Source organism: Bubalus kerabau, chromosome 17 (assembly GCF_029407905.1).
Source record: "Bubalus kerabau isolate K-KA32 ecotype Philippines breed swamp buffalo chromosome 17, PCC_UOA_SB_1v2, whole genome shotgun sequence".
Classification (NCBI taxonomy): domain Eukaryota; kingdom Metazoa; phylum Chordata; class Mammalia; order Artiodactyla; family Bovidae; genus Bubalus; species Bubalus kerabau.
The window spans coordinates 42,422,395-42,434,301 of NC_073640.1; the positions used below are offsets into that span (position 1 = coordinate 42,422,395).

An 11,907-nucleotide genomic window follows, 5' to 3' on the forward strand; every position below is an offset into this window, starting at 1 on the left:
CATAAACTCAGGAATTAGGTGCCTGGATTTAACATTCTGTACCGCTAATTACTGCTGTGTAACTTTGGGCACATACTTAAACCTCTTCATTTTCCCACCCACAAAATGGAAATAATAGTACTAGCAACAAGTAACTGTTAATACATAATGCACGTAGATTTTGTGGCACACGGCAAGTGCTCAATAAAAGTGAGTAACTATTATGTATCTTGAGTGTTTCACCCCTTACTAGTGGCGAGCTAAGTTAGCAGTGGTAGCTGGGATTGGAGATGACTTACTCCAAAAGTTTCTGGCAGTGTTTCTGAGAATAGAATTAGAAAAAAAGCCAACAGGGAGGGCATCTACAGGTCCTTGTGGTTGTGCGAGTACAGAATCTGAGTCTCCAGGCAGACTTCTGGGTCCCTGAGATACAACAGAACATGCAGACCACGGTTCAGGACTAGCTCAGACAACCTGCCCCAAGCCCACCACATCAAGATGGGTGCCACTTGCTCTCCAGTTCAAGCTCTGCCACACATGGCTTCGGTCCCCCACCCAAGGGCCACCATCTAAGGCTGGGATACGAAGAAGGCGCAAACACCAAAAGGAAAAGCTAGTAGTTTATATAGATAGATATATAGATATTGATATATATTGTGTTTACATAGTCCACAAGTTAAATGCAGGTATCCATAAGAAGAGCATTAACAATAAAAATACAATCTGTGTGTAGCCAAGTACAGAGACTTAAAATGGTAAAACAGCAAAAAGGATCTCACAAAAGTACAAATATACAGTACAAATTGATTTATTTAAAACAGTTACAAAAAAGCACAACAAAATAGAGATTATCCTTAGAATTATTAATGCTTTGTTAAAGATCAGGTAGGATTAGAGGGTAAGAAATGGTATTGGGTGGGGGGAGCACCTGACTAGTTCTAAGGCTTTAGATACAATGCAGTTGATTACATATTAATTTAGCCATTACATACTGGGGATAGTAGTTGGGGGATCAGTAATTTATCTACAGGGAACTCCTACACAAATCAGATCCATCCATCAGACCTCCCCAGTGCCGTCCTCTACTACTCCTCAGGACCCTAAAGCCACCTGGATGACAACATCCCCATCCTCCCTTCTCCACCCCATTCCCTACCCATATAGTCTTCCCTCCCCTAAGGTGCTGTGCAAGCTGAGAGCAGTCTGCTCTCTGCAGCTGGAACATATACTGTTTTGGCTACAGGGATCCTGTGTGTGACGAGGGAGGTTGTAGGGGACAGCCTTATTTTTAATACTTTTAAGTTTGCCAAGAGTACTGTCAGTCTCTTCCCCAACACAAGCTTCTCTTGAATGCGAGTGTCAAGCAAATGAGAGATGAACCCTCCCTTTAGCAACCTCAGTGATGCACTAACCACTCGTAGCTCACAACTATGTGCAAACTCCCTGTGCGGGGAGTGGATATAAACCACTGTGTCATCAGCTCGTTCACACTCGCACACGCGCTCGCTCTCTCTTTTTGAAGAATCTCAGTCCCCGTGACAGTCATAAAGACCAAAATAAATGCTTGCAAGTTTGACAATAGGTAAAGGCACATGGGCTGCCACCACACACACTGCAGACAGGAACTCAATTTGAGGCCATCTTCACTGCTGGGCATTTGCAGTGGAATGGCTTGGGGGAATCACACAGACTTTTGAGTTTGCAGTCTACCAGGGGAGGATCTAGGCTTAATAGGAGAACTAATAAAGAAACCTTAGTGTGAAAAGTGCATTACTACTGTTCCTGCTGGGGAGGCTCAGCAGGGCACACCGCACCACCTCTCCTCCTTCCGCCCCAGGCACTGTGCATAGTCTGAAGGTAGGGAGAGAGTGCAGTCGACTCTAGCATCTCAAGGGCCAGCATCATCCCAGGCCCAGACCAGACGTGTGGCCCCAAGATGGATCCTAGAGTTGAAAGAGCAACTGACAGCTGCAAAGACCCAGATGCGTTTTTTTATTATTGCATAATGCGGGAGGCCCTGTCTATACCAGGGAAGCTGGAGGGTGAAGGCTTCCCAGCAAAGGGCTAATAGGTTCCTGGTCAACATCCAACCTCACGTGGTTCAGATCTTCAACTGTAGTGTACACTTCTTCCCATCTGGAAAGTATTGTAGCTTCAGTGTGGTTTAGTAAACTTAGCCTCAGAGGCCAAAAAGTCTCCCTAAAACTTGGCCTCTGCACTATTTAAGACTGTAACTTAAATCTCCCGCGGCCAATTCAATCAACCAGGTTGTTTTTACTCCAACGGACCCAAGCCCTTTCCCAGTCAACTCATGTCTACCCTTTATCTCCAGTGTGATCACTCAACTTTTCAACATGCCTGCTTCTTGCAGGCTGAAATCATACCACCACTCTGCATCTTCTATGGTGCCCAGTGGTAAAAATAAAACTAAACCCCACCTGAGGGTCTATTTCAAACCCTCCCCCAACCCCAGAATCCATTTAACTGGAGCCAGATGAACCTCCCTGGGATGCTGACACAGGTCCTAACCTGGTTCCCCATCATTTAATTTTTAAAACAGGATACAAGGTATTATAAAGGAAAGAAGCGAATACGCAGAAAACACCACTTACAGGACCCATTTGTCTCTTCTTCCAGAGTCAGATTATTTGGAGCCAAAGGGCTCCCAAGATGCACTGAAGCCACATCCCTTTGGATTCACCAGCCCACCAGCAGCATTTCATACCATCCCTACTCAACATGACTTTGCTACAAAGTAACCCTTGCACAGGTAAGGATGGACAGGATGCCTGGGTCTCACCTACATGGCCAAAGACACAGAAAGAGTGCTGTGAAGGGCAGCAGGCAGGACAGTGAATAGACAGCAGCAGTGGCAAAGCAGCACAGACCAAAGCCCCTGATGTGACAACCAACTGAACCAAGAGTACAGAAGGATCAGTCCAGATCTACTGGCCGCCCCTCCTCGCTGGGCTGCCAGTGCTCAGCTCTGACCTCCCAGTTTCCCCTTCCCCCACGCCAAACCCCCTCCTTGTACATTAATCTTGATAGAAATGGTTATCCAAGACTTGGATGTCTTACTCTTCCTTCACCTGGTCCCCGTACTTCCCAAACCGGCGTAGGCATTTCTGTTTAATGCCAGAGTTAGCCATCTTCCTATGTCTAACCTCTAGGATGTCCTACCCCTGACACTGGCCTTCTCCAACTGCCCATTACCTGCTAAAGCTGACAGCTTCCCACCAAAACACTCACTCTTTCAAAATGCTCTTAGGTCTCTTATAATAACACTTATGAAATCTTCACAAGGAAGAATGGACACACCATAGGTTATTCATTCCTCACGCCTGGAAGAAAAGACTGAACCAGAGGGAAAAGGTAAAGGGAATGCCAGTGCTCTAACCAGGATCTAGAGCACAGAGCTTCTTTCCCTGGGAGACCATACTTTACACAAGACACCTCTGCAGCTCAGCGAAGTCAAGTAATCAATATACTACATATGCATGGCACAGTATCAGGGGAAGTGCTGGTATTGCCTTACCAGCAAGATGCAGAAGAGGAACAGCAGCAGAAAGCTCAGGACCCAGCTCGCCAAGGTGCACAAGATTTTCTCTTTCCAGAATTAAGTGGAAGTTACCAGGCTAGGCAGTGAGGGGTTTTTGTATTTAAACTACTTGGCATGTATCTGGTTAGACAGAGGTTTGCTCCCTTAAGAAGAAGCTCAGTTGGTATCTGTGGTGGGTATTTCTTGAGTGCTTAGTGTGTGCCTGTCACTATAATCGGTGGATGAGCCTTGCTAATGAGAAAGGTTTCTGAGAAACCTGGGTATGAGAAACTGGGAATGAATTGCTTGTGGAGCAGCCAGAAATGAGGCCTTCTCTGGAGGCCTCCTCTGAGAGGATTCCTCAAGACTCAGCCCCACAGGGCCCCAGTGTAGAAACAAGCCAGAGAAAGCAGCATTGAGAGAGAACGGGGACAGAGAAGGGAAAGGACATGATCCCAAATGTGTACAAGGATAAGTGTTCACCAGACATGGCTGGTGTTTGGTTCTGAGGTGAACCGGAGACTGAAGTGATCAGGTCAGCAGTTTCCTTTGGACAGGCCTCCAGAAGCTGACTGACCAGGAAACTGCTTGCAAGGAATGAAACCGTGGAGTGTAGGGCTTGGAGCAAACAAGCCGGTCTCAGTCACTCTGTTCCCCCAGGAGAACAACCTTTAGCACCTGAACACTAAGAATGACTCCATTCTCAGAACGCCCCCTCCCCCCAGGAGGTAGGTAAGATTATTTATCCCCATTTGGCAGCTGGGGAGAAAGTGAAAGAGTGAGAGGTCACAAGACTTGCCTAAAGCCTTTGACAGAGCAGAGATCAGACCTCAGAGGTTCGGGACTCCGGATGACAGGCCAGGCCTCAGCCAGTCCATCTTGAAAGGCCAGGGTCATACCCTGGGAGAAGCCTCACCAGAGAACTGAGTGGACAATACCCTGAGTTGTTTCAAGAGTCTAAAGACCTCCCCCCCCCCCCATATAAACAGAACACCCACCCACCCACCTGAAAGCTGATGGGGGAAGCCTAATTCTCAACATCCACTGGAATCCCACAGTCCAAGCTGATGCTAAAAAGTCATGAAGAAAAAAATGGGCTTAAGACACGGGGGCACATGCAACTAAGATCGAAAAAACTCTTTGCAGAGGAATACTCCACCACAAAATGAAATCTAGGAGACTTTTCAGGTATTGAAATATTATCAAGAGTATCCCAGGGAATTCCCTGGTGGTCCAGTGGTTAGGACTCCATGCTTTCACTGCTGAGGATCTAGGTTCAGTCCCTGATTTGAGGAACTAAAATCCCACGGACAAAATAAAGAAAAAAAAAAGACTATCCCAACACCTTAGAGCTGGCTGTGGGAGGAGACGGCTTGGGGAAGCCCAAATGCTGGGAGAGGGAGTGGAGTAAGGTGGGAGGGACTCTGTAAAAACCTAAGGATGGGCACTGCCCAGCCACTGATACTGGCCCCGACCCAGGGGATAGTTCCATTTTTGTTTCCCCACCAAACAGTTCAACTACAGGAGAGGAGGGGACATGACTCTGAGTTTTTAAAACTAGAGAATAACTGAAAGGGAAACCAGAGAGACCCCCTACACACCAAAAACTAGAGGTCTTGGTCAGAGTGGACAAAACCAGTTTTGTAGAAAGGGAACGGCAATGCAGCTAAAAATTAGGCCCAGGTCAAGATACCAAGCAGACAGGTTAGGTCAGCAGAGAGTGGGGGCAGCGCAGGCACTTAGGCACAACACAGACAGACAGAGGAGCGGGTGTAGGGGCCTGGGGCAAAGGATCCACTGGTTCTTTTGAAAGTCACCATTACCAACTCAAGATTCAGGACAATTTCAAAGTGGGTCTGGAACACTGAGGAGGAGGGGCTTTGTTAAGTCAGCTGCCCTTCCGGAAGCTCTGCCTACAGCCTGGTCAGTCTGGCCATCAGGTCTTTCTCCTCATATCCCGCAACTCGGTCCCCGCTAAGGTAGGTCTCCACTCTGAGCCTTGGAGGGGCTTCTCTCTCCTGGTGGGATGCTAGAAGCCTTGTGGGAGGAACGGTGGGGAGAGACGGGAAATGGCTGGAGCAGAGGGTCACACAGAGTCCCCTGCAAAAATACCCAGCCTCCAACATCTGTAACAAAACTACCCTTTAAAGTGCACAGCTCTCAAAAGAAGAGTTCTGGGTGGGAACCCTCTTACTTCCAACCATGGGGCCTCCTGCCCTCCCATCACAAAAAAGAAAGGGAAAAAAAAAAAACTTCAGACAGCTGAACTGCTACTATAAGCTGTGGATCATCATTTTTGGCTCTTTCTTTGCTCCCTCCCTCTGCCACCTGCTCCCAAAGCCTGACTCTCTCCTTGCAGGAGCCAGGGATGAAGAGGAAAGAACAGGGGGCCCTGATATTTGGAATGTTTCTTATCCTGTGTGCACCCCCTTCCTTCCTTGGCCCAGGCCTGCTGCTCCCCGTCACAACACCCCAGTGGGGGCTGTTCTGAAAGGATGCCATGGGGTGACAGGTAACAGACCCTGCCTCAGGAGGCTGCCTTCGTGCCACCTCTTCCCCACCAACCTCACTGCCCAGAGAGCTACCCACTGCTCGGCATGTGCAAATCCTCTGCTCTGCTCACTCACGGTGAGGCCCAGCTCTGGGGTGGAGCCCCAGGCTGGGTCTGGGATAAGTTCATTTCCCCGCATTAGAGCGCCCTTCGATGGACAGCTTCACCTCCTGCGGAATGAAAGAGGGACGGAGCAGTGCAGCCCGCGCCTCCTCCCCTTGCGTGCTGTATCTTTGGAAGCTCGGGGCTGACCAGCAGGCCTGAGCACCAGGCTCCGGCTGCGAGGGCTCTACCGACCGGGAGCCCTCGCCTGACGGCTGGCTTTTCCCATCACTGTCACATTGCTCTCGGGGTCCCAGGACTGTCCTCTCAGGTCTTTCTCGGGGAGGACCCAGCTGGCCTGGGGGAGCACAGCTGGACTGAGAGACTGAGTTACTGTTCAAGTTTTGTAAACTGATAGAGATGCAGACATCTCCCACCTGGAGCCGATGGCAGGGCAGAGAGAAGAGTTGTGCAGTCCGCCCGGGGCTGCAGGAGGACCAGCCCTGGCCATAGACGAAGAAGGGGTGCTCGGGGGGCACCTCGATGCTCACTTTGCTCTGCTGCTCACCCACCACGAAGTGCAGCATGACAAATCCAGGCCATTGGCTCTCCTGAATGTCCACAACTGTGCTTGAGTCAATCTTCAGCCCCCCGCTCACTTCGGCACTGCGCACAAAATCCTGTGTCTGGAGGTCCTCCACCCGCTTCAGCTCCCCCGTAGCCAGCTGGATGATGGCGCCCTTCATGAAATGGGAGGGCAAATGGGAAGAGGTCACGGGTGGTAGCGTCGACTCCTTGTCTGGGAAGGTGGCTCTGGCCTGTATGTCCAAACTTGATGCCACCAGGATCTCCGAACCCACAGGCAGCAGGCCTGGGTCAGTTCCAGCAGGCACCAGGTTGCCATTGGCTACAACCACTGCTTTGGGGAAAGGTCTATGCTTCAGGGGTTCCTGATGGGAGTGAGGGGAGACCCCTCGGGCCTGGTTTTTCTCGGCCATCTCGGCGGTGCTCCTGGCTGGCCCTCGCCCCCCGCCCTGGTGGTCAGGGTTATGGTGGGACAGGTTGAGGGGGCTGGGCTCGTCCTTCCTCTGAGCTGCCACCACCCGGTAGTCCTGAGAAGCTAAAGCACCCACCACCCGCTGGACCTCGAGGTCAGTGTCCGGGGTCCCTCGGTGTGCTGGCACTGCCACCTCCACCCGTGCAGACTGAGAACCTGAAAACAATTGTCCGTCCACCACGCATTCGACCACTGGCGCCAGTCCCTGGCCCTCACCCTTGTTGCTAGGGGAGTCAAGGGCTTCGCTTTCCCGTCTCACTAAATTCCGATCTCGCGGTCTCTGTCCATTGGCAGCGGCTGCTTCCAGAGCAGGCTGGCCCTCCTGAGGAGTAAGAACTGGGCTGGCACCTGCGGGGGCGGTTTCATGCAAGGTGTACCCAGCAGGGAGCCTGGACATCTGATAATAAATGGGCATCCGGCCTGGAGCGAGGTCCAGTGGCTGAGTACTCGAGTGATGTGGCAACTGCCCAGGCGGGGAGCTGGCAGAGGGGGCTTTGCTGAACGAATGGGCTGGGGATGAAGCCGGGGGAGGAGTGGCTCCTTCTGCCAGGAGTGAGGCGTATGGCACAAAGTGTGGAAGGTGAGAGGTGGCGAGGTTGGCAGAAGGAGAAAGGAGGGGACTTGGGAGGAAATTAGGTGGCACAGCATAAGGAAGGCTGTACGGAGACCCGATGAACTGCAGAGAGGTGGACGGGAGCTGAGCATAGTGGATTGGGGGATAGTGGATTCCTGGATGTTGAATCAGAGAAGACGCTACATTAAATGTGGGGGGCAAGGGGCTCATGTTCACCACAGATGGGAGGCCAGTTGGGGAGAAGGTGGCAGGTGGCACAGCCACCTTATACAGCATGCCATACTGGTCCACCGTTAGACCAGTGATGGCCTCGGCTCCATCACCCCCCAGGCTGACTCTGGCTCCTGCCTGGCTCTGCCCGGCCACCACAACCCCTCGAGACCATTCAGAAGCATCACTGGAGGGTGTGTGGTTAGTTGAGCAGCTGGTGGTTCTCCCCATATCCTCGCTGGTCACGGGGAGGTCTCGTTTCTTTGGTGGAAGGCATTCCTGACTCCTCTCATGAACAGGTTTCATATTGCTTTGTGGTGTTCCTGGAGCCTGGAAGGGGTCGGCTTGCTCCTTGGGGCATCAGAAGGGGCTTCTTTGTAGCTCCCCTGCACCCCTCTGTGCTGTTGGCTGGGGCGCCCACATCTGCTAGGGAACAAATCAGAGGCAAAGAACAGTAACCCAGGGGTAAACCAAGTCAAATGGAAGAGCAGGAACTGCATCCATAGAGGAAGATGGAACCAAGAGGACTGCTGGGAAAAAAAGAGGAATGAGAAAGAGGCAGACAAGGATGCTACACCCCTCACTCATCCAGCCAAGGACATGAAAGAAACAATCACAGAAAGCACACAGCTACAAGGTCAAGCACTCAAAAATGCGGAACGTAACCTGTTGGTCCATGACCCCAGGGAAACCAAAAGCGTCATGATTAGCTGTGTCTCTGATGCGAACCCTGACTATTCTGAGTCTATCCCCCTAAGGGGGATTTGAACACATGGTCTTTGCTGCTGGGTCCTTAAGTTTCTCCTTTTGTCACCAAACACTACTGTGCTATCTTCTTTCCTGAACATATGAGCTCATCCTTGCTTCCTTTCCCCAGCCTAATTTGGGTTATGATCTCATCTATCCCCCTCCTCCCTCCCAGGCCTTACCTCCTTTGCCTCATATCACCACTACCCCAAGGACCCAGGTGTCAATAGGTCCTGAGGTCTGCTTGTTTTTTTAAAAAAATGCTGTTCCCTAAGTATGTTACGAAAATAAGTATCTTCTTTGCCCCATAAAATACTACCTTCAAACTTGGGCCCTATGAGGAAAGTGATTGTACTAGCATTTTCTAGAATTTATTTATTTCTCCTTTTCTTCAAAGAGCAACAAAACTCTTCTGACCTCACACAGACTTTGTGTTTCCTAGTCTGGCAAGACTTCTTTTCCTCCCATGGACTACCTTCAATTTGCCTTCTTCACTCATTCCCTTTCTTTTTTCCTTTGCCAATGGCTCCTTTTCTATGGTAGGGAGGTTCTAGGCACCACTTCTTAAGATTCTGGTTCCATTCCCCAAAACATGCCTCTTTATCGCTATCTTAGGTCTATGTGATTCATAAGAAAGTTCTCTCTCCCCTTTCTCTATCACCTTTCATACACACTTTTGGCCACTGTCACAACTTATCATTTTGGTCTGAATACTTGAACACCTATGAAATTTGTCACCTATTTCTTCCAATCAAGCTTCAGTTCTTTGGCTCTGGAAAAAGATTTCTATGATATTACACTCTGTTCTGCTTTTCCACTGTTGATTCCAGATGTTTTTCTGCAACAAGGTATCCAAAGCACCTCTATTACCTGAGCTTCCAGTGGTGCTTCTGAGAAGTTGTAATAAGAAGCAGTGTCCTCCCCACTGGCTTGGGAGCCTAGAAGACAGAAACAGGAATACAGTAAGCGGGAGCCTAGCCTCTGACCATCCCCAGGATCATGAAGAAAGCGAATTCTAAAGCCATAAAGACATTAAAGTCCAGGAGTCCCTGCCTCAGCCTCTTCTCTAGGGGTAACAACACATTAAATTCTAATTTGTTGGAAGACATTTCTGGGAAAAAAATTTCCAAGTGTCAAACTTCACTGTTTTCCTTAACATCGTATTCTTCATTCTCTACCTGTACCTATTCCACCAAAGGTTAAATTTATTTCCAATCCCAGTTTCAGGTAAATGCACAAAGTGGAAGACTCAGCATTGTCCCCATGTGAACAAAGGGAAGCAGGAAAAAAATTAGTCTCACGGATTTCACTTTTATTCTGGGCTAATGAAAACATAGATGTGGAGGTTATTTAAATGAGAAAAGAGGCACTGGAGGAAAATGAACAATTATTTATGTTTCTGGGGCAGAAAAAGAGGCCAAGGGGGAGTCACTCAAAGGGAAGCCTTATTAACAAATTTCCAGGGTAAAAAAAAAAAAAAAAAACAGGCTCCTGTGTGTGTGTGTGTGTAAAATTTGTAAGTGACAACTTTGTACCAAGTGCTGAATCAGGTGTGACAGAAACTGAAAGTACTGCCTTCATCCTCAGGTACCACAACAATGGAAAACAAAACTGCTAACTGTCAACATCCGAATCTACACCTGTCAGAAACATCATGCGCTGAAGACCAGAGCCTTAATCTCTAAAAACAAAGAAAGTAATATTGACCAGTACTTGGAGACACTGTTGATACTACCCACTGTGCTTTCCAAGTCCTACAGAATACTGCAAGCCTCAAACCAAACTGAAGGTATTTCTCCCTTAAGATCGGCAAGGTGCAGATATATCAAAAAAAAAAAAAAAAAAAGGGAAGAAAAAAAAGGAAGAAGACAGGAAAACAAGGTGGAAAGACAAATTCTTCGTTCCATAAACACAAAGTTACACAGAGGGCACAAGTCTTGCATTCCTTCTTTGCCAGCAGTTCCAGTAACTGAAAAGCTGTTGGCTTTCTCTGTCATTTCCAACAGAAAATGGGGTCACATCTTCAATTCTAGAATGATACTTGCCTCTCATGACTAAAACATTAAAGAGAACCTGCCTCTAGGTCACAGAGGGGTTAGCCACACAGAGGCTAATAAAAGGACTGAAAGAGGCAAAAGGTCTGGGGGAGTAACAAAGAGCCAAGACTGTGCACCAAGTTCCCACAACGCAAAACACATTTTGGAATCTGAAACGTTAGCCTCTTAAGAGGCTCAATGAGGATTTCTCCAGGGCAAGACGCAGCCTGTGGCCCTAACGGAGCTAACGGGAAAGGAGGACCATTCCGGAGAGCTGCTGGAGCTGCCAGCACAGCCCAGAATCAAGAGGTTGAATCCAGCCCCAGACTCGAATTCGCTGAGGGCGAGGAGCTTAGAACAGACAGGGGCTAAGGCTTCCCTTGATCCCCCAATCACTGCCCCAAAAGGGGTAAGGCCCGAAATTGGGAATTCTGCGTTTAGAGAGTGGAGGGTCGACCTTTCAAGCAGAGGAGTAAGGGCGAGGCCCCGCAGGCGCTGCTTCCTTGTTTGGGGGCCCCTTCCCGCCCCGAGGACTCGGACAGCCCGGGCCGCCAGGACACAGCCGCGGGGGCGCAGGAACCTGAGGCAGCTCTCTGGGCCGGGCCGGTGAGAAGCGATCCGGGGTCTAGGCGAGGCCTCTTTCGCTCCCTCGGTCCGCGGGGTAACGGGCTCTGGGGGGCCACTTCCTTCAGAGCACCAAGCCCAGGCCTGCTTGGCCCCAGTGAGGTCGGCGGCCTCAATCAAGGCGACACTCACCGGCCCATCTCACGGCGCTCCCCGGGCTCCTCCCGCTGGTCCCGGAGCCGCCGCAACAGCGGCCGCCGCCATCCCCGGCCCCGGAGCCGCCCCACACCCAGCGCCCCCCCAGCCGGGCGCCCGGAGATGGCGTCAAGAGCGCCCCGCCCCCGGCGCGGAGAGATGGCATCAGAGCCCCTGGTCGGAGAGCGACGCCCAGGAGTACCCCGGAGGGGAGGGGGCTGGCTCCCCGCCTGTCACTCCCAGCGCCCCGCCTGGTGGGAAAACGAACTCCTCTCCCTGGGGCAGGGTCACGTGAATAGGACTGGGCCCGGCCTCCACACCCTGACCCCACCAAGGACCCTGCAATCGCTTACTCCAGTCAGTTCTGGAGGTTCCCAAACAGAACCCCGAAGCGTGGCCATCAGTGACCCTCGT

General features: G+C 50.5%; 1 protein-coding gene across 2 annotated transcripts; it reads right to left on the reverse strand.

The window, feature by feature from the left end:
* Positions 1–771: 771 nt before the first annotated feature.
* On the reverse strand, positions 772–11,644 carry ATXN1L (ataxin 1 like). Of its 2 annotated transcripts, none has more exons than XM_055551296.1 (3): positions 11,491–11,644; positions 9,569–9,636; positions 772–8,374 (listed from the first exon to the last, which is right to left on the reverse strand). In XM_055551296.1, the coding sequence occupies exon 3, from the start codon at positions 8,255–8,257 to the stop codon at positions 6,194–6,196; it is 2,064 nt and encodes a 687-aa protein (XP_055407271.1). In that variant the 5' UTR covers positions 8,258–8,374; positions 9,569–9,636; positions 11,491–11,644; the 3' UTR covers positions 772–6,193. The 2 variants fall into 2 exon arrangements, with proteins under 2 accessions (XP_055407271.1, XP_055407272.1); XM_055551297.1 differs by having other exon boundaries at positions 772–8,377.
* Positions 11,645–11,907: the final 263 nt, after the last annotated feature.

Bases quoted from the DNA above. Each gene is read 5' to 3' on its own strand.
- ATXN1L (XM_055551296.1), bottom strand. From the start codon at position 8,257: ATGAAACCTGTTCATGAGAGGAGTCAGGAATGCCTTCCACCAAAGAAA.